Genomic DNA, 23,276 nt, shown 5'->3' on the forward strand with positions numbered 1-23,276 from the left:
TTGACACCACGCCAATTTTATTTTAATTAAAGGGCGGATGGAAGTTTAGACAGTGTTTACTCTTTGATTTGGTGAAATATACATAGTTTTTTATCTTCCTTATAAATCAACATATTAAACAACATGTTCAAAAACTGGTTGATGAGGAACCGCATGTTACAGTAACCGAGATGGTTCATGATTTGGTTGCAAAGTTCGAGGATATTTCTTTGTGCAAGACCCAGGTCTACTACCATACGAAGACGACCTGTAATCTTGCGGTTAGCATTGCACGCTTCGAATCCGAAAAGAGGAATAGTTTGGAAGACCTCGAAGAACGGTACAAATGGTTTATGGGTTGGAAAGGTTCTGATATAGACTTCACCAAAAATTGCGTCTTTATAGACGAGAGCGGTTTCCATACCAATACAGTACCAGAATGAAAACCCATAGATTTGAGAGCGTTTATGGACGTTTTGCAAGTCAAATCGTAACCCAAATCAAGAAAGGCTTTATGGCCTCTTGGGCAGTCTTTATAAACCCTGTTAAAATGTTGTATATTGAGGCATAAGTCCGTATATAGATATTGACAGAGACAAATAAATCCTGCAATACTTGCTATGTGACTATCCCATAATATGACATTAGTCTCTTCTGGTACTTAATCGTTCACTGTTGAGATTACATATGGATAAATGATATATTCTTTATTGTCTGTGCATTATGAGATAATATTATTATAATAATAGAGTCCAATGCTATAGCATGTTCCATACATATTTTTATCCTAAGCCAGATAATATTAAGATAGATCCAATGGACATAATAGACTGAGGTATTCATGATATGAATGGCGCAGCAGAGACCTGAAGGTCGGATAAAAGATCTCTGGCTCAGCAACACCACTTGTATCAGGTATAGACCCAGACATTATCCAGAAAGATCATGTCTATTCCAGCAATTTCCATATTCTCTTAACATATCTATATCCGCCTATGAACATCCAATTGTATTCTTCCACATAGTCATATCAACTGATATCAATGATATGGATGATTAAACATGTCTCATGTTACTGTTCTGATTTCCTAGAAATTTCCAAGCAAGCAATTCTAGAACTCCGCAAGGCACATCTCATTCTCAGATCAAGTTCCTGAAAAGTATAAATATGATCCCAAGTTGAAGTGTAGAAAAAACTTGTCTTTGTCCTATCTTTTATCTTTTTGTCTTAATTGACTCTTAATAAACCTACCACAAGTTTCACAAACTTTCTCTTTGTCTTTCTATTCTTTCCACTATTATATCTTACCCGTACACAACATTTTTTTCTGTGAATTACCTATAACCATGAATTCTCCTGTTACTGGTTCTGCTGTTTCCCCTGTCACTGGCTCTGCTGTTCCTCCTGTTCCTTCCTGCCAATGGTTCTGCTCAGGTTCCTACTGGTACATCTCCCTCTTTGCCAGCCAACGCTGGTACGGTTTCCTCTATCTTTGATGGTTCTTCCTCTTTGTCGAGCGATCCCGTTTCTATTGGTCATTCTTCTGCTATGGCGATTGATTCTTCTCCTAGCATGGTAGCCTCTGTTCTTGGTGATTCTCACCATGAAACGATTGATCCTGACGTTGCTTTGGGTTCGGCTTTAACTGATCTTAAGGCTGAGCTCAATCAGCATATCCAAAGCTGGGCAGCTGCCCGTTCTCGAGGTGACGTTCAAGCTGCGGATAGAGCCCTGCAACAGTTGGAGCAAACAAAAAGGGCTATCAAGAGCTTTGATGATTGCCGAAAAGCTTTATCTTCCGTCTCTGGTTCGTCTAATAGGGCAAACACTGAAGATGAGAAAGAAGGAAAAGGAATCGTTTTTTCGTTGCATCGACGAGACTTACCTAAGTTCCAGTTGAGCACGCATTTAATGCGATACTTTCCGAATGATGAGGTTTATGAATCCGTCGAACAGTTTCTAAAGACGTTTGAGCGTATCGTTAACCCGGCTACAGGCAATAACATCGAGAAGTATTGGAAGCAAATTATTCCACTTACCCTTCCTCCAGGTGATGATACATGGATCGAAAATTCACTTTTGACCCGTAAAACTTGGAAAGAGGCAAAGGAGGAATTCCGCCGACATCATGAGTCGCCTTCTACTACCAATCGCTTTGTTGAATTGGTCTTCACAATGCAGATGAAGCATAGAGATTCGCTCGTCGATTATTCTAGACGTTTTCTGCAGGCCATGTTCAATGCGGGCATTCCTCGCGATGATCAACGAGCTGCGCAACGTTTCCTTGCCTTTCTGTCCAGTGATGTGCAACCTTTTGTCCGCATGTCAATGAATAATGTTGATGCTTCTAAGGGTCAAGCGCAAGATTGGACGGTTGAAACGATTACTGATATTGGTCGTAAGATACTTGGTGACAATCCGGCCGCTTATAGGTCTATTGCTGCCATGATGCCTGGACACAATGCTAATGGTCGTTTTGAGGGTTCTGCTTCTCCTGGTGCTGCTGTTAATAGTGGTAAACACAAGAAAAAGGGATCCGTCCACATGAAGGCAAAGGTGCATAAAGAAACGGTACAATTCTGCAAGCATCATGGACGTAATTTTACGCATGGTACTGCTGACTGTTTCTTCTTGAACCAGAAGACCAAAGGTGATATGTCTGCTTCTTCAAAGGCTGTTAACAAATGTCGTCGTTGTGGTGAACCTTGGTCTCGCGAACACAGATGCCGTAAATCCACTTCTGATGGTCATGTCCTTACTGTCAGTGAACCTGATAGTGAAGAGATTGCGAAGATGGAAAAAGAGCTTGGTTTGCAAAATGAAAATCAGCCACATATCCCTAATGAGGATGTCGTCATGGACGAGAACAATTCCGATTCCGCTTATGACTGTAAGTTATCAATTTCAGAGATAACATTAAATAGTACTTCCATAAGAGATGATACTAATTCACTTAATGTTTTACACCTATTAGAATTGAGGTTAAAACGTTGATAGGCTTTGTTGATACTGGTAGCAAATACAGTTTTATAGATTTGACTACATATAACAATAAATTAAATCTTGACAAATCAATAAAGTCAGTGGTTACTTTAATGTTTCTCTAATGAAAGTACAACCTATCAACGTTTACCTCAATTCTAATAGGTGTAAAACATAAGTGGATTAGTATCATCTTATGGAAGTACTATTTAATGTTTCTCTGAAATTGATAACTTACAGTCATAAGCGGAATCGGAATTGTTCTCGTCCATGACGACATCCTCATTAGGGATATGTGGCTGATTTTCATTTTGCAAACCAAGCTCTTTTTCCATCTTTGCAATCTCTTCACTATCAGGTTCACTGACAGTAAGGACATGACCATCAGAAGTGGACTTTCGGCATTTGTGTTCACGAGACCAAGGTTCACCACAACGACGACATTTGTTAACAGCTTTTGTAGAAGTAGACATATCACCTTTGGTCTTCTTGTTTAAGAAGAAACAGTCAGCAGTACCATGCGTATAGTTACGTCCGTGATGCTTGCAGAATAAGACAGTTTCTTTATGCACCTTTGCCTTCATGTGGACGGATCCCTTCTTCTTGTGTTTACCACTATTAACAGCAGCACCAAGAGAAGCAGAACCCTCAAAACGACCATCAGCATTGTGTCCAGGCATCATGGCAGCAATAGACCTATAAGCGGCCGGATTGTCACCAAGTATCTTACGACCAACATCAGTAATCGTTTCAACTGTCCAATCTTGCGCTTGACCCTTAGCAGCATCAACATTATTCATCGACATGCGGACGAAAGGTTGCACATCACTGGACAGAGAGGCAAGGAAACGTTGCGCAGCTCGTTGATCGTCGCGAGGAATGCCCGCATTGAACATGGCCTGCAGAAAACGTCTAGAATAATCGACGAGCGAATCTCTATGCTTCATCTGCATTGTGAAGACCAATTCAACAAAGCGATTGGTAGTAGAAGGCGACTCATGATGTCGGCGGAATTCCTCCTTTGCCTCTTTCCAAGTTTTACAGGTCAAAAGTGAATTTTCGATCCATGTGTCATCACCTGGAGGAAGGGTAAGTGGAATAATTTGCTTCCAATACTTCTCGATGTTATTGCCTGTAGCCGGGTTAACGATACGCTCAAACGTCTTTAAAAACTGTTCGACGGATTCATAAACCTCATCATTCGGAAAGTATCGCATTAAATGCGTGCTCAACTGGAACTTAGGTAAGTCTCGTCGATGCAACGAAAAAACGATTCCTTTTCCTGCTTTCTCATCTTCAGTGTTTGCCTTATTAGACGAACCAGAGACGGAAGATAAAGCTTTTCGGCAATCATCAAAGCTCTTGATAGCCCTTTTTGTTTGCTCCAACTGTTGCAGGGCTCTATCCGCAGCTTGGACGTCACCTCGAGAACGGGCAGCTGCCCAGCTTTGGATATGCTGATTGAGCTCAGCCTTAAGATCAGTTAAAGCCGAACCCAAAGCAACGTCAGGATCAATCGTTTCATGGTGAGAATCACCAAGAACAGAGGCTACCATGCTAGGAGAGGAATCAATCGCCATAGCAGAAGAATGACCAATAGAAACGGGATCACTCGACAAAGAGGAAGAACCATCAAAGATAGAGGAAACCGTACCAGCGTTGGCTGGCAAAGAGGGAGATGTACCAGTAGGAACTGGAGCAGAACCATTGGCAGAGTTGGCAACGGAAGGAACAGGAGAAACAGCAGAGCCAGTGACAGGGGAAACAGCAGAACCAGTAACAGGAGAATTCATGGTTGTAGGTAATTCACAGAAAAAAATGTTGTGTATGGGTAAAATATAATAGTAAAAGAATAGAAAGACAAAGAGAAAGTCTGTGAAAACTCGTGGTAGGTTTATTAAGAGTCGATTAAGACAAAAGATAAAGATAAGACAAAGACTAGTTTCTTTCTACACTTCAACTTGGGATCATATTTATACTTTTCAGGAACTTGATCTGAGAATGAGATATGCCTTGCGGAGTTCTAGAATTGCTTGCTTGGAAATTTCTAGGAAATCAGAACAGTAACATGAGACATGTTTAATCATCCATATCATTGATATCAGTTGATACGACTATGTGGAAGAATACAATTGGATATTCATAGGCGGATATAGATATGTTAAGAGAATATGGAAATTGCTGGAATAGACATGATCTTTCTGGATAATGTCTGGGTCTATACCTGATACAAGTGGTGTTGCTGAGCCAGAGATCTTTTATCCGACCTTCAGGTCTCTGCTGCGCCATTCATATCATGAATACCTCAGTCTATTATGTCCATTGGATCTATCTTAATATTATCTGGCTTAGGATAAAAATATGTATGGAACATGCTGTAGCATTGGACTCTATTATTATAATAATATTATCTCATAATGCACAGACAATAAAGAATATCATTTATCCATATGTAATCTCAATAGTGAATGATTAAGTACCAGAAGAGACTAATGTCATATTATGGGATAGTCACATAGCAAGTATTGCAGGATTTATTTGTCTCTGTCAATATCTATATACGGACTTATGCCTCAATATACAACACTACTCCTACTACAACGGCCAATGATCGATACCGCTTCTTGATCCCAACGGATTTACCTTACTGGCAATGGCAAGGTAACGTTTGGAAGGAATCTGCTGATTCACATGAGTCAGTGGAGGAATTGCTTGACAACTTCTATATAAGTGTGACATCCACTGGTCTGGATATCGACCAACATTGGGCACGTCTCATGCCAATCCGCATGAACAGAGACCAACGCTCATGGTTCGAACTATCCCTCAAAGGCCGTGATCTCACTTGGAACGAGGTTAAAGCGATCGTCGTAGAAGATTACGGTACCCATGATACTGCGGCTGAAATTGACAACAAGGACAAGCTTCTCTCTCTTCGTATGAATCCGCACGAAACTGTACAAACCTTTTCTGACCGCTTTCAACGGATTCGCCGAGCTGCCAAGTGGGAAGATGACATCACCACCGCTACTATCTTCAGGCGTGCCCTACTGCCTCCACTTCGAAAAGAAGTTGCTCGTACCCTCCTGAACCTTCCGCGCAATGCGCAAGACACTGTTGGAAAAGTAGTTGCCAAGGCAAGACTGGTCGCTTCCTCTGATATTTGTAACAATGGAACCACTCACCCTGAAGCAACTACCAATAGTCGTAAATCTTCTGCATCTTCTTCTTCCTCGTCTGACACCATTTCATTTGTACGCCAATCCGGCAAGATGAATGGTACCAACAATGGCAACAACAATCACCTTGGTCTCTCCAAGAAGTCTACTGGTTCTGGCTCAATTAAGAAAAAGTCAAATCAATTCTGGTGTAACTACCATAAAAAGTGTGGCCATACTACAGAAGAGTGTAGGGAATTCAAAAAGGTTTTAGCCAACCATGTTTCGTCGTCCGTTTCCGCTTCCGCTTCCGCTTCTTCCACTAACTCGGTATCACCAGCACCTGTCTCCTTTGCAAATAAATCAAAAAATATTTGCCGTAATTGTACTGATAATGTACAATGGTCCCGGGAACATGCTTCTAACTGCCGAAGAGATAAGGTTAACAAGCCGGCTCCAACCAGAGCATTCCGTTCAGCCCATATGGTCAATACCAATGGTGCTCCTACTACCCCGCCGCTTAACACCGAAACCTCTACATGGTTGTCTAAATGGAACCCACATGCAAACACCGCTAATGAAAATAATAACAGTGGTAGCATGATGGATGTTGACGAACAAGCCTACCCAGTCAACCATGACTGTAAGTCTCATATGCACTTTAGCACAAAACAGAATGACGGTTCATCAACTAACCATTCTTTATTAATACCTATCACTATAGAAAACATCAACACTTTTGCCTTGCTTGACAGTGGTTCTTCTTTTAGTGCTATAGACATTAATTTTGCTGCTAAATATAATATAAATATAAATAAAAATGTCACTGGTTCTTTTGTACTTGCTACTGCTTCATCTGAATACAAGCGTTACGGTACTACCTTACGACCATTAAGCATTATTTACGGTGATAAAAAGGATACGATCATCCATACATCACATACTTTCGAAATTCTTCCTTTATCTTTAGACACACAGGTTGTCATTGGTTTGGACCTATTGCCTAAATTGAATATAACATTTAATAACCTAGCTATCAAGCACCCTTACCATGGCCCTGTAATTGACAAAGAAATTGTTGATGATACACCTGAACCTAATAATTCACCCTACGGTACAACACAACAGCAAGCTCTATTTACTTCTGCAATCAAACCCTTTCTCCAGAAGAATGCTTTGATTCCTAGAAACTCTTTCTGTACAGTACCCGAATCTGTTATACGTTTAGATACTATTCCTGGTAAAACAGCCTATCGTGCACCATATCGAATTCCATTTAGCCTACAACCGGTTATGCAAGAATGTATAGACACCTGGTTGGCAGATGAAGTCATTGAACGTGCATCACCAAACTCTGAATGGAACTCACCTTTAACTTTGGCTCCAAAGAAGGACTTATTTGGTAATCGTACTGGGCACAGACCTTGTCTTGATCCTCGGTTACTCAACTCTATTCTGGTGTCAAATGATCGTCATCCCATTCCAAAAATTGAAGAGATTTTCGATCGCTTACAAGGTTCTACCATTTTCAGTACTCTCGATCTTCGTCAAGCATTCCATCGTTTTCAGATCCATGAACCACATCGTATCAAGACCACTTTTACTTTTGAAGGTCAACAATATCATTTCCGTGGTTGCCCATTCGGTCTGAAACACATTGCTTCCAGATATCAACGAGTCATCAATATCGTCTTACGTGAATTCAATTTCGCACAAGCTTTTGTAGATGATATCATTATCCATTCCAAAACCTTTGAAGAACACATCTCCCACGTACAACAAATTATCCAGAAGCTTACAGATGTAAATCTTATTCTTAACCCGGAAAAATGTCATTTCGCCCAGTCTAGTGTTTACTTGCTTGGTTTCTCTGTTGATGCCCATGGCTCTCGTCTAGATCCTCGTAAAGTATCTAATGCACTATCTTGGCCTCGACCTATATCTGGAAAAGATATCCAACGCTTTCTCGGTATAGTAAATTATTTTCGCAAGTATCTCCCCAAGCTCTCTGAAGTATCTGCTCCATTGGACAAACTTCGACATGCTGGTAAACTCGATAATAAACTATGGACTCAGGAACAAGAACATGCCTTCTTACACATCCGTGAATTATTGGTCCATGCACCTATACTCCATCATCCAAACTTGCAAATCCCATTCTACGTTGCTACCGATGCTAGTAACTATTCTATTGGCGCCGTCCTATATCAGATTGTCAACAATCATGTACGATATATCGGTTTCATGGCACGCTCTCTTTCTGCTGCTGAGAAAAATTATCCAGTTACACGCAGAGAATTACTCGCCATTATATTCGCACTTAAAAAGTTTCATCCATTTCTATGGGGTCGCCATTTCACTTTATACACTGATCACAAGGCTCTCACGTACTTACACACACAGCCTATCGCTAATGCTATGATGATCAATTGGCTTGACACTCTCTTGGATTATGACTTTACAGTGATCCACCGACCTGGTATCCAAAATATCCTACCAGATAAATTATCGCGTCTTTTCGAACCTGAAAGAACGCTGGAAGGGGGTAAAACTCCATCTAAAACCATAATCACATCACAAATTGTCAACGACGATGGTTCTATCCTTACCACTCGTATGATGATGCCCGCTGATATTATGACTCCAGCTCCAGAACAAAGACATGATGTGCTATTGAAAGCTCATCTCGAAGGACATCGAGGCTCACAAGCCATTGTTAATTTTCTACATAGTGAAGGTATACACTGGACTAATCTCAAAGAAGATGCTCTTAAATTCGTCCGTAACTGTCCTGACTGTCAAAAATTCAACTTGGCAAAACATGGCTATCATCCACTAAAATCTATCTACGCCGATGCTCCTTGGGACCACATTTGCATTGATACTGCTGGCCCTTTTGCTAAATCTACTAACGGAAACCAATACATCTTAATCGTCGTTGATGTATTCACACGTTTCTGCGTACTCAGAGCTCTTCCCGATAAAAGCGCTATTACTGTTGCATTACAATTACGCAGCATATTTTCCTTGTTTGGCCGCCCTAAAATCATCCAGAGTGATAACGGCACAGAATATGTCAACAAGATCTTAGACCTCTACGTTAAACAATCTGGAATCGACCACAGGCTTATCACAGCTTATCATCCACGAGCAAATGGATTGGCCGAAAGATGGGTTGCAAAGACAAAGTCTAATCTATACAAACAAATCCAAGGTAAACTTGATGACTGGGACTTATATCTTGACAGTACCCAAGAAGCTCTGAATAACACGCACACAGCAATACATGGTACACAACCATTTGCTCTAATGTTTGCGAGACGTCCTAATGAAAACAAGGACTATACAGACACTGTCGATAAAGTAAATACTTCTGCCTCCAGAAAACAGCTACACGACAAAGTCAAGGAATTTAACGATACTGTCTTACCTGCTATACGTGAAAAGATTAAACATTCACAAAAAGCTTCCGAAGACAAATTCAACCGAACTCATAACATTATTGAGGATATTCCTATAGGAAGCCAAGTGACTATCAAGAACGTAAACCGTACATCTAAGGATCAGCCTCCCTATACTGGTAACTACACTGTTAAACGTAAGACTCAAGGTGGAAGCTACAATCTCGCCGATGGCACAGGTGCACTCGCTGTAACCGATGTTCCTCCTTCTCATATCAAAGTTATATCTCGAGAAACACCATCAGCCACAGATGAAACCTATGAAGTCGAAGCAGTACTCAACCATAAAGGCACTCCTGGAAACTATCTGTACCTCACAAGATGGAAAGGCTATGATGAATCACACGATACTTGGGAACCAGCTAATAACTTCTTCAACTACTCGCCCATCAAAAGATACTGGGATCGTCGCAAGTTGGAAGCACCCAACAGTGAAGCTGGATTGGTTATCGCCAACCAAAAATCCAGTAACAAACATCATAAGCATGAAAACCAGAGCATATCCAATAATTCTAGCAAACGCAAAAGACGTTGCTAAGCTCAACGGTTATTTCGTCGCCTTCAACCTTCATCATTACTCGCATTGTCGTCATTCATAACATCGCGCGCTACGAACAGTATGATAAACAAAAAAAGCAAAAAACTTTCAAGTTGTTTACCAAATCAATACTTAAAGCCCGATTAATATGACAGTCACTCATACGTTCACTTCTTCATTCGCAAGTTCTACACTCGGCTCGTTCCTCCAACGCTACTCCAGAACTACTTTACCTTCTAGAAAGCATAGCTCCAACCTGGAAGGGGGTAATGTCACGTTCTGACCTCTAATTCATATAACAATCTGAGAAACAATCCAGATTTACTGCCTTTACCAGTTATAGTGTACTGGAACAAATAAGATTCCAGGCACACTGGGACAAATAAGATTTCATCAGGCACACTTCAACCTTACTGGTAATCTAGATATATCTCAGTGGCGTTGTACAATTCATTAACAGGAACAATATTACTCGGTTGTCACTACTACTTTCTTAATTCCACTATAAGCTCAGTTTAACCTCGCATTCATATAAAAGACCATTCAATTTCTAAACCAAAATAAAATCATCCAAGAACTATTGTTCGGTCTCGCTGACTCACTCAGTCTCTACATATAAAACTCATTAAACTATAACTCCTGATATTTAAGAATATCACAGCAGCTCGTTATGCAGGTGAGAACGCTGGCAATATTATCGAAATCGAGAACATGCTGTCTTTCCTTCAAAGTTCCGGTATCATTGATTTTGATGCTCCTTTTGCCAAACAGTCCGATCCACAAAGCTTTCGCGACTATCCCTCACTAGACAAAACAAAGCCACAACTCTGGTCGCCATTCCAGGCTTTTGACATTGTTCTAGGCAGTACAAGCAGGCAAACAAAGTTGCGGATGTATCTCAGGATACTTGACAACTCTAAAATTCAAACTGAGATATTATTATGTAAAAATTGAATTATAATAAAATATAAAATAGGTAATAAAAAAATTTGATAAATAATTATGTAGAATAGCACAATGTTCACGGAGCCATATATAAATTTAAAGGAACTATTTGAAAATGATGAAAAGGCTCTGTTATACTTGATTGAAAATAATTATGTAAATAAATATGAAAAATGTCTAAAATGTAATGGTGATACTAAATTATACTTAAATTTAAAAATTTACAGATGTCGAAATTATAAATGTAGGAAAGCATATTCACCATTACGCGGTACAATATTTTCAAAGATGAAATTACCATTGAGTACCCAACTTCATTTATTAAATTATTTTATTCTAAAAATGCCATGTAGTAGTATTGCAACAACACTGCAGATTAGTAGAAATACAGTACAGTGACTCACAAAAGTGTTACAATGTTTTTAAAAATTTTAATTTTTCGACTTTTTCATGCATTCTTCCCCTTGAGCACATACTTAAGCACTGATTTTTTTTTGCGATATGGAAAGTAGTAGTTCTAAGCTATTCAGTGATATAGCTTGTGTTAGGATTCATATACATTTGCTTGAGCACATTCGACATTCTAATCGCTCATCTCGACATTCGCAATCTGTAGAAATTCAGATGGTTGAAATGATGAATGTTTACAGAGCCTTCTTTCCCCAGGATTTTTCGAATTTATTGAGTTTCAGCAATCTATCAGGGGTCAATTTAATGTTGAGTATCATGTTTTGTCAAACTTGTACCTTTTTGCTTTTCGATTAGCTACATTACTTTACCCATTCACAAAAACCGCAACATTAGACAAATCTCAACATGCGTCCCGTACCTTACGATAAAAAAAATGATATTTTAGCTAGACTGCGTACAGGAGAGTCTCATAGAAGTATCGCCAAAAGTTTAAAGGTATCCAACGTCACTGTTGGTAGAATCGCTAAAGCTAATGACATTGCATGCAACGAAAAGACCGGCCGTCCTAGGTTAATCTCGGATCGTCTCGAGAGAATGATCGCAAGATCGTTCTACTTAGGGCAGTTCATAACAGCAGTTGATGCTGCCAGGAACCTGCGGGGTCAAGGAGTAGATATTTCTCCACAGACCATACGTAGGGTCCTGAAAAGATCCGATTTCGATCCAAGGATTAGAAAATCAGCATTGCCATTAACGAATGATCGAAGAAAGGATCGGTTGAAATGGGCGAAAGCCCACAAACACTGGACGGTTGATGATTGGAAGAAAGTCGTTTTTAGCGACGAGACCAAAATCAATCGTCTTGGATCGGATGGGAAACAGTGGACTTGGGTAAAGAAGGGAGAACCCATCAAGGAGCACAACGTCAACTACAAGTATAAAGGCGGAGGTGGCAGCCTCATATTGTGGAGCTGCTTCACTCAACATGGTCCTGGCTTCATTGCCAAGATACAGGGGGGAATGGACTCGCAATTATATTGCGAGATTCTGAAAGGCGACTTCATGGATACACTAAAGGATTATGGCCTGAAATTGAAGGACGTTATCCTTCAACAGGATAATGATCCTAAACATACGTCCCAATATACCAAAAAATTCTTTAAAAAGCACAAGATAAATGTTCTAGATTGGCCTTCTTATTCACCAGACTTGAACCCAATCGAAAACTTATGGTTTTACCTGAAGTGCAAGCTAGCTGCTTATGACACCCTACCCAAGAATATGGACGAACTCTGGCAAAGAGTAGGAGACGTATGGTACAATAAAGTTACAGCCGATTTATGCCTAAAACATATCGAAAGCATGCCAAAAAGAATTGAAGCTGTTATAAAAGCCAAAGGTGGTCAAACAAAGTACTAACTGCACGTTTAAATAAATCTGACTATCACAAAAATGAAAATTTTACGCATATGCAAATTAAGCTCTATAGTTTAAGTAATTCCAAAGAACGCTAATATGTTTGAAAGTTATATCATTAGAAACCCAACAATATATACTTTCTAATGATATTAGTTTGGAGGGGGGTTTATTAATCATATCAGGTGCAATAGTGATTTGAATTGGAAATTTGTTTGATTTTGTAAAACTTTGTAACACTTTTGTGAGTCACTGTAACATTGTATAATAAAATCTTTAGAAAATATTTAAAAGATAAAGAACAATTTAATAAAAATATAAGAATTGGAGGAAGAAATAAAGTAGTAGAACTAGATGAAACCAAAATAGGAAAAAGAAAATATAATAAAGGTCATAGAGTGGAAGGTTGTTGGGTTATAGGTGGTATAGAAAGAAGCATATTAAAAAATAAACTTAAGAATGAAAATAAAAAGCTATTTCTGGTGCCCATCGAAAAAAGAGACACAACGTGTATTGATAAAATTATTCAAAAGTATGTTAAAAAGGGAACTATTATACATACTGATTGTTGGAAAGGATATAACAATTTAAAAAATTTAGGGTATAAACATAAAACTGTAAATCATAAGAAGAATTTCAAAGACCCGGAAACTGGTATACATACCAATACCATAGAGGGTACCTGGAATGGATTGAAACAAAGTATAATCCCTAGAAATAGAACTAAAAAGGATATATTATTATATCTGAGAGAATACCAGTGGAGAAAAAAACACAGAGAATATAATTTATGGAAAACATTTTTAAAAGACTAAAATTGAATTTGGTATAATATTGAAAAGTAAGAATTAAGAGTAATAATAAATATTAATGAATTTATAAATATAGAATGGTAGATAATCCATTTTTGAATGAAAAATTTGTAAAAGATATTAAACGTTCCTTTGTTCCAACAAAACTTTTTAATCAAAACAAACATAATTACAGAGTAATAAATGTAGAGTTTAAGTTAAAAAAAGATAATATAGTTTATATAATTCTAAAATTAGAGAATGGTAGCAAATTCGAACATGTGTATGTTCTAAACAATAAGAACTGTAAAAATAAAGATAGTTATAATCATTCACAAGTGAATGACATTATAAAAAAATTAGAAAAAATGGATATTGATTGAAGTTAATCCGCCATATATGTCCTTACTATGACGCTAAACTAGTACGGTACTTAGGTCGTAACGCTGAGTTGACTTCATCTATAATGATGACATAATGAACACTAACATCCATTTTTATATGTGCGGGATTTAAAATATATAAGCTGTCAACTATATTGCTAATCATCCGTCGACATCTCGTCCAAACATTCAGACAAAAACAAAGTTGCCTGCTGTTCACTACTGCCAATGAATGCGTGAGCTTTCGCATTCTACGCTCTATATTCTTACACTTTTCCTTTCGCAAGATGTACTGGTATGTCGCTTATAATTGTGAAAGACATTGCGCGAATAGGAACATTCCTGTTGCCATTGTCAACATCTCGTTATGTTTTCTTTTAGTAGGCCGAAATAGTTAAAAGAGAAAGAAACAAGCATAAGCGCAAATTCTTAAAAGGGGAGTGCCAATTGTAGTTTCGTTTATGAGAGTTGGTGGTACAACTTCTTCTTTTTGTAAGATTAAGTCGAGAATATGAGCGGAAATCTCAAATAATTAAAGTCTACGCCCGTGCACTATTCATGGGAGCACGCAACCTGCGTGGTAGCATCGGCTATACCAGCTTTACTTTGTGGTGGCACGCAAATTGCGTGGTGGATTTGCGAGCATTATGCATTCTACCACGCAAACTTCATGCTAGCATGACTCTCATATATCTTTTTTTTGCTACCATGAATAGTACACTGCTCTCAGTTAATCGGTGTAAGCACCGCAAACGTATCAATTTTTGTCCGCTTGCCCAATACGGAAGTAGTAATGCTTGAGGTTAATCGGGCTGTTCTACTTGTTTAAAGCGATTGTAATGTACGGGACAATCTATAGAAAAAGTTTAGAGAAGTGGAAGAAGATGTCCTTTATTAATACAGTATGTACAGTTGGTGGAAAAATGGTCCGGATGTTTTACAACTTTTACGTTTTTTAGGTGTTACTTGATGAATTCTGGGTCAATTAACGTGAAATAAAAAACGATAGAGAGAAAAAACGTTGTTTTATTATGTGTAAGAAGTTGAAGGAATTTTACTGGATATCGGTTCCTCAAAATCATTTCCTAGCGAAGGTATTCATCCGGACCATTTTTCAGGGTAGGTATAATTTTGCTAATCTCGTTAAAAAGACTTATGTTACTACTTCTAAATGGGTCAGAATGAGTCATAATCTGTAATAATGAGTTGTATCTATCTTTGTGACACCTACAATATTATAAAAGAGCTCACTTTTTCAGTTCTGGTTCCACCTTTCATCTACATTCTTTTTTTACATCTCACCTAACAATCATGGTTCGAACATTACCTCTAGACGTCCAAAATAACATCAAGTCGTTGCTGCAGGCTGGTCACTCGTACTCTACCATCATGAAACGTGTTCCAGGTCTAAAAAAAAGCACCATTGGCGACTATAAAAGGAGGTTTTTTCCCGTTTGACTTGTGGTGCACCTGGTCGCAAGCCTATTATAAGCACTACTGCTCGTAGTTACATCCGCAAGCAGCTGGTTTTGGGTAAGTTTAGAACTGCCAAGGATGTTCATAAGTATCTGGAAGGTGTTGGATACAACATTGGTTACTCTGCATGCCTTAAATCCTAAAGATGATGAACTTTCAATCGGGTATTAAGAAGAAGAAGCCATTTTTGAAGCCTCAGCATAAGAAACAGCGTCTCGCTTCGGCAAAAGCCCATCAGTTCTGGACTTCTGACGATTGGAGACGTATGGTATTCTCTGATGAAACCAAAATTAACGTTTGGGGCTCGGATGGTGTAAGGTATTACTGGAAACGGCCAGATGATGAACTTCAATTTCATCATCTTGATTTAACTGTTAAGCATGGTAATGGGAGTATTATGATGTGGGGTTGCATAACGTACGATGGTCCTGGTTATGCTTGTCAGATTTTTGATGGTACCATGAAGAAGGAGGACTACATTCACATCCTGGAAACCACTCTCAAGGATACTTTAGAATGGTATGGTTACAGCCCTGAGGATGTCTATTTTCAACAAGACAAGGATCCGAAGCATACTGCCAAGGTTACAAAGCAGTGGTTTAAGGACAACAAGTTTGATGCTGATTGGACATACAGTGCTGCTATTAACCGGCTCACAAAAATATAAAATGATCTGTACAGTGCAATAATTACGTCAGAGCTACGAAATAAAGACCACTAGATAGCCCAAACGTCATAGTATAAGAAAGGAAGAATGACGTAATCATATATTGTTACACAAAGCTGCAAATAAAAAAAACTTGATTTTGGACTAAATGTAAAATGATACAAATATGATTCAGTGTACCTTAAACTCTATTTTAGCGTACCTGATGCAATGATAACGTATCATTATGATGTAGAGAAGCTGAAAAATATATAAAGGCGACATTTTTACACAGTTTTCCTCATTACACTCTCACTTTTATCTCTCACAACTACTTCTCTACAATGCCATATAAACTCAGTAACGACAAACGAAATGACGTCATTTCAATGATCAAGGCCGGAAAGGGTACTAAAGACATTGTACAAGCCACTGGAGTGTCTAAAGCCCAAGTTGTTCGCATGAAAAAAGAACATGATCCTGATCGCATTAAATCTCGTGGTGGTAGAGTCAGTATTGTGTCCAATTACACAAAGCGAGTCATATCTTTTAGAGTCCGAAAAGGTTTCTTATTATCAGCAAAAGATGTCCAAAGATATCTGTGGTCTCTTGGTTACAAATTTCAATACTCTTCCACAACAAGACTCATGAGATCCCTTGGCCTTAATTCTCTGTATAAAAAAAAGAAGCCTTTAATCAAGAGAATCAACCAGAAAAAGCGATTGCAATGGGCCAAAAAACACCGTGACTGGACTGTAGAGGACTGGAACAAGGTTATATTTTCCGACGAAACCAAAATTAATAGATGGGGATCAGATGGAGCTCAGATTACGTGGAAGCATAAGGACGACCCACTTCGACCCCATAATTATCAGACTCAATTAAAAGGTGGCGGAGGCTCAATGATGGTTTGGGGATGCATGACATCATTAGGAGTAGGTTACGCATGCCGTATTATCGAGTATCCCATGAATTCAGAACTGTACACCCATATCTTGGCTACTTCGTATAAGGATACACTTGAGTACTTTGGTCTTAGCAACGAGGAAGTCATCTTTCAACAGGACGGAGACTCAAAACACACCTCGCAATACACAAAAAAATGGCTTGCAGACAATGGAATAAGGTATATTGAAGACTGGCCACCAAATAGTCCCGATTTAAATCCGATTGAACACCTTTGGCACCATGTCAAGTTGAAGTTAGATGCATACGACACTAAGCCCAGAAATATGAATGAATTGTGGGATAGATTCGATAAAGAATGGAATAAATTCACTAAAGATGACATGAAGAAGTATTACGAAAGCATGCCCAAAAGAATCGAAGAAGTCATCAAGGCTAAAGGTGGATATACTAAGCGCTAATGTTTTGTAGCCTGATTGATTTTACAGTCATTTTTACATTTTTTCATATTCCGCCCAAATTTCCTAAATAGTATTTTATAAAATTTTGTTCAATAAAACTATGTTACTTAAGCAATATTCACTCAAAATTTGAAGAGTCTAGCTTCATTTCTGCAGAAGTTATCTTAAATTATATTTTTGTGAGCCGGTTAATAGCAGCACTGTACCTAAGGGTGTCGATACAAAAAGTTTTTTACAATATCCACAAATATAAATAATAGAAGCACTTTTCTCCTACACATGGTCTTTGCCTTCATTCTTTATCTGAATATTGAATCAATAAAAGAAGATAACTTGGTTTTCACAGATTTCCTTTTGTTTTCTTTTCTCTCTCTGTTCTTAATATAACATATACAACATAGATGCATATTACAAAACTTATTTATTTTTTTTTGTTTAACAAAACTTATTTGCAAATTTTCTTAAATATACTCTCTAAAAAGCTACATGCACTACATACACTGATAAAAAAAAGGTGGCTCGAATCCTTACTGTGTCTACTGTGCAGCGGTCCCCCCGAAGTGAACACGGTTTTAGGCTTTCTAGACAGTCTTATGACCCAGGCAGCTTAAAGCTTTCTAGACAGTCATAAGACCCAGGCAGCACAAAGTGAACACAGGAGGATTCGAACCGGCGACCTTACGAATTCCAGTCAGTAGTGTTACCAACTGAGCTACTTGGGGTCACCCATTATCGGCATTGTTTTAATGTCGTTCAAGTCCCGCCAACAATGATTTGGCGATTCTGATTGGACGAAATGCTTTGGAGGCTATAGGTCACTGTGACCTTAAGGCCTCAAGTTTAATTTTGAATAGTAAATAAAGGATATACTTCAGAATTGAACTATTTTCTATCATAATAGATGGTGCTTCTGGAAAATTGATAACAAGCTTGACTATTTACTTATAATTCTTTGGATTATCATCACAGCCATATATATTATGTACATCAAAATTACTTTAAATTATGATAACCTAGAGCTTTATAGATTAGCCAACTGACAACTCTTTTCGAAGAGCCTTCAAAATAAAAACTTCACTTGTAGTATTAAAACTATTGTATATGCTTCAATCTTCCATTACCATATATAGTACCCGACGAGGTTGAGATTTAATTGCCACTATATTCCAACGTCCGACTACTATCTATAGTATCTGGAGTAGAATTGAGTTTCAAAATTGGATGTGTAGGCATATATTACACTTTAACCGAGAGCGGGAGCCAGACAGAACTCAAAGAGTTTACGCATCACCGAAGTCAGAGAGATAGGCCTATAATTGGATGGATCTAGAGGATCACCTTTCTTATGGATAGGGAACACCTGGGCTTGACGCCACAAGGTAGGAGTGTAGCACCACTGATAACAGATCTGGAACAGAGAAGACAGCACCGGTGCAAGGTCCGTGGCCACGGCCTTCAGCATTTCTGCCTTTAAGTGATCGCGACCCGGTGCCTTGCGGTTGGGCAATTGCTGGATGTGCTTGAGAATGGAAGGCACAGAGAAGAGACCAAGATCAGAATCAGGGACCAGAGAAGAAGAGGGGAAGCCAGAAACGAACGGGACCCTACCTGAGAAATCAGGAGGGGGAGCCGGACGATCCGCTGAGGAGAGGAGCGAGCCATCATATACCGTTGCCAAATGGGCAGCCATGGTATCAACCGCTGACTGTGGACCATCTGGGTGGGTATAAGAGGAGGAAGCCTGCTTGCGACGCTTGAGCCGAGCCAAAGTGGCAGTAGCCTTCGAGAAATCCTTTTCAAGAGAAGCACAAAAGTTCTTCCAAGAGAGACGTTTAGCAGCAGCAACAGCATGACGAAAGGAACGATGAGCATCTTGGTATAGGGTCCACCAGTAGGCTTTGTCCACACCTAGGGAGTGACGCCACATACGGTATCGCCTATCCCGCTCACGAGCAGCAGCTTCGAGATGAGGGGTCCAGTACTTCTTCCAGTAACCTAGGCGGGAAGCCTTTGGACCAATGGAGTCATCTATTGCACGATAGAAACACTCGTTGAGCGAGTCATTGAGCGAGTCTATCGGGGACGAGCACCAGAGGGAGAAGAGACCAATTCAGAGAGGGTAGCCGCCAGGGGAGCCACCAAAGAATGGAACCGAGATCGGTACAGAAGCAAGGGATCCACTTCGTTCAGCCGGGAGAGATTCCACAGTCGACGAGGGGCCAAGACAGAAGAGGAGGAAGAGTCATCGTCACGGGGGTTGGAGGGGATATACCCAAAGGACAGAAACATCAAGCGATGATCTGAGCCTAGGGATAAATCAGATTCCACCGAGAGAGAAGGAGAGACCATACCAGAGGTAGGGATGTTGGTGAGAAACAAGTCAATGATGCTACTAACCTCTACATTACGTCGAAACGAAGTAAAGGTAGCAACACCATGACTGAGTTCAGCATTAAGGACCCGAAGAGCACGTTCACCAAGCCAAGGCAAGAGAGAGCGACCACGGGGGTTGACCACCAGATCACCTGTGAGAGCACCAAGACGAGCATTGAAGTCACCACAGAGAACGGTGTCAGAGGACAAGGGAAGGGAGTTCAAGACGGAGAGCGCCAGTTCAGAGGATAGACTGGGAGGGAGGTAAAGACAATGGACAGTGACTCGGCCAATTTTCATTGACAAAGTATGAGCATTGTAGGACGGAAGTTGATGAACAAGGAAAGGACAGGAAGGAGAGACAAGACAACAGATACCAGCAGAACCACGACCATGAGCATTAACAACGGGCTTGCCATACAAATGGTACTGGGACCAGTTTGTAGGCAAGAGACCAGAGGTAAGCCAGGTGTCGGTGATAAAGAGGACATCAGCAGCATCACGAGAATGGGAGAGGACATCATGGACGGTAGTGGCCCGAAGACCATTAGCATTCCATAATGCCAGCCGTAAGGAGGAGAGGACAGAGGGAGAGGAAGAAGGAGCGGAAGGGGTAGTCATAGTGGTTCTTGATGAGGGGACTCTCATTAGATATCCATTTCCTCATCAGAGAACTCAGGGGCAGGAGCAGGGAGGTTACGGAAAACGAAATCCGCCTGCTTGGGATCTTCCTTAGCAAGGCGGATTTTGGCTTCTTGTAGAGCCAGGAGGAGATCATTGTCATCGATCCATGACAATTCCACGAAGAATCGACCGACGGCAGCGACAGAAACAGGACGAACAAAAGAGAGGGTATTCATGGCCCGCTGGTGGACCAAGGAAAAGGTTTCTTGGAGACGCTCGGTCTCGGACAGAGAGGCGTACTTGGGATCGGCCAAGTGGGCAGGGTCGAGCGGGTCAAAGTCCTCAATGACTTGGGCTTGCGCCTTTGTCATAATGGCGATGAACTTCTTGGCATACTGAGTATGCACAAGAACGCCAAGGACACCAGAGGCAGGAAACGAGATGTCAAGGATACGGCCAGTATCAACACCAGCACGACGGAGACGAGAGCGAACTTCAGATCGATTGATCTTTCTGGATCGGCCAAGGTAGACGTACTCAAAGCCCTTGGGGCCTTGAGCCTCGGCGGACCTGAAGGGCCGGGCAGCAGAGATACGCTTTTTCAGCGGGCGGGCAGGGGTAACTTGGGCAGGGGTCTTGGGGGCGCGTTTGGCAGCGTCAGAATAGGAGTTACCCTCCTTTTGTGACTTACCATCAGTATCAGAGACTTTGGGAGCTTCAGAAACTTTGTTTGTAACAGAGAGATGTTGCAATTGCGTCTTCTGATGTGAAATGGTTTTCTCCATTTCGGTCATCTTCGCGATCAGAGAAGCATTTTGAGCCTTGAGCTGCTCATTTTCCTTTCTCAAGGCTAAGAGGTCAGAAATGACTGATGAATGTTGTTCTACAGTAGCAGAAAGTTGTAGAACTAAAGCTTGTAGCTGAACGGGTGTCATCGGAGCAGTAGATGGTGGCAGATGTGTAGCATCTTGCAACCCATTGTGGTTGACATCGTTAAAGTCGAAATGCGACATTGCGGAAATGATGTTGCAAAAGTTGACGAAATCGAAAAAGAAAAAATGCTAAAATAATCTACTCGTCGAGGAGAATCGAATGGTACTATTTTTGTTGATGGATGGCTAAAACTGATAGAGATATGACGCGTTTTATGTTTTTCTTCGAAAAAAAAGAAAAAATAGCGGAAAAAGAGATGGGGATGTAGCTCAGGCGAAAATTTATGTTTTTATTAGTTATAATGCATTCGTTCTTTTGAACATTACTGCTAACTAAGGTGAGACTATTGAGGAGTGAGACTGTCAATGAAGATGTGGAAAAGGGGCCAAAAAAACCCAAGACTCACGAAAAGTATATATAAGGGGGGAAAAAAAAGTATGCGAAGAGGAAGGTAGGGGAGAACGGGTGGCTACTCAACAGGCTTCAATACCATGGACTCCCTCGCATCGTGCACTAAAAGGGTTTGGCAGTGGAGGGTCGAACCAGAGGGCGGTATCCACACTGTCTTTCGACCACAGACGAGTATCAGGAAGCAAGACCTAGCCATCACCAGCGGAGGAGGACGACCAGACAAGCCCAGGCTCAGGATCCGTTGTGTAATCACCTTCGGGATTACACAGTGTGTCAAAGTACCAAAGGATCCGACAGAGCGAGACCCAGTACAAAGGGCAGGGAGCAGAGGAAGAGAGAGGCAGTTGGTTGAGGGCATGATCCACCCGATGGACGGGGGAATCAGCAGGCAGGGAAGGCAAGTCAAGCCACAAGCGGGCAGGAACCGAGGGGCACAGCAGCAGGTGGCGACGAGACGTGTGGTCGGTACCACAGGGGCAAGGCTTTGGCTTACCAGGAAGCCAGCCCATACGCCAGCGAACGAGGCGAGACCGGTCAGCACGGGAGGCAGGAACGTACAAGACGGGGTCAATCCCCAGGGAAGGACGGCAAGCGCGGATCAACACCTTGTCCGTAACGCCCAAGAAGGACGAAAACAAGGAGGACCGGTAGTTACGGAGCCACTTGGCCAGAGAGGAAGCGGTGGGAGCAGACAAGACGGAAGCAGGGACGTCCTGTACCATGCGCAAGGAGCGCAAACGAGGCAACGAGGGATCCGGGAGCGAGCTGCTCAAAAGAGACAACAGACAATCTTCTGGGAGGGAAGCGGCTCGACAACAGAACTTGAGCACCAAGGTGTCAGCACGGAAGCGAAGAGAAGGCAAGTTGTTCAGGTGAACAAACACCATGGTAGAGGCAGTACGATGACCTCCAAAGATCATCCTCAGGCAGGTATCTTGTGTCTTTTCCAGGGTCTTGTAATCCTTTTGGAGTAGGCGGGTGACGGCGAGACCATACTCAACCTTGGGACGCACGAAGGTGGCGTATAACCGAGAGGAGAGAAGAAAGGAGAAGCCAGAGCGGTTAGCACCGATGTCGCGTAAGCGAGCCATGGAGGCGAGGGCACCGGGTTTGCCTTTGGTTACCACCGAAGAGGAGCAGATGCCATTGCGGCGGAAGGGGACACCAAGGTAGATAAACTCATCCACTGTAGGCAATTGCTCACCATACAGCTTCAAAGGGAGGAAAGCAGTAGAGGAAGGAGAGGGAGAGTTGAGCAAGGCACACTTGGCCGGAGACCATCGGTAACCAAGCTGCAACGAGTGGGACTCGGCTAGACGAAGCATCTGCTGGACTTCGGAAGAAGAACCAAGCAAAGCAACATCGTCAGCATACAGCAAGA

General features: G+C 41.0%; 1 protein-coding gene across 1 annotated transcript; it reads left to right on the top strand.

Annotated features, from left to right (window-relative positions):
- Window positions 1-125: 125 nt before the first annotated feature.
- BDF20DRAFT_830218 (uncharacterized protein) lies at window positions 126-422 on the top strand (the record flags this gene model as incomplete). The annotated part of the gene is made up of 1 exon (XM_053078370.1): window positions 126-422. A coding segment is annotated over one exon (297 nt), but the record flags the coding sequence as incomplete, so codon positions are not given.
- Between the last annotated feature and the right edge of the window lie 22,854 nt (window positions 423-23,276).

The sequence above is a fragment of the Mycotypha africana genome (assembly GCF_025528875.1).
Source record: "Mycotypha africana strain NRRL 2978 chromosome Unknown BDF20scaffold_19, whole genome shotgun sequence".
In the NCBI taxonomy this organism is placed as follows: Eukaryota; Fungi; Mucoromycota; class Mucoromycetes; order Mucorales; family Mycotyphaceae; genus Mycotypha; species Mycotypha africana.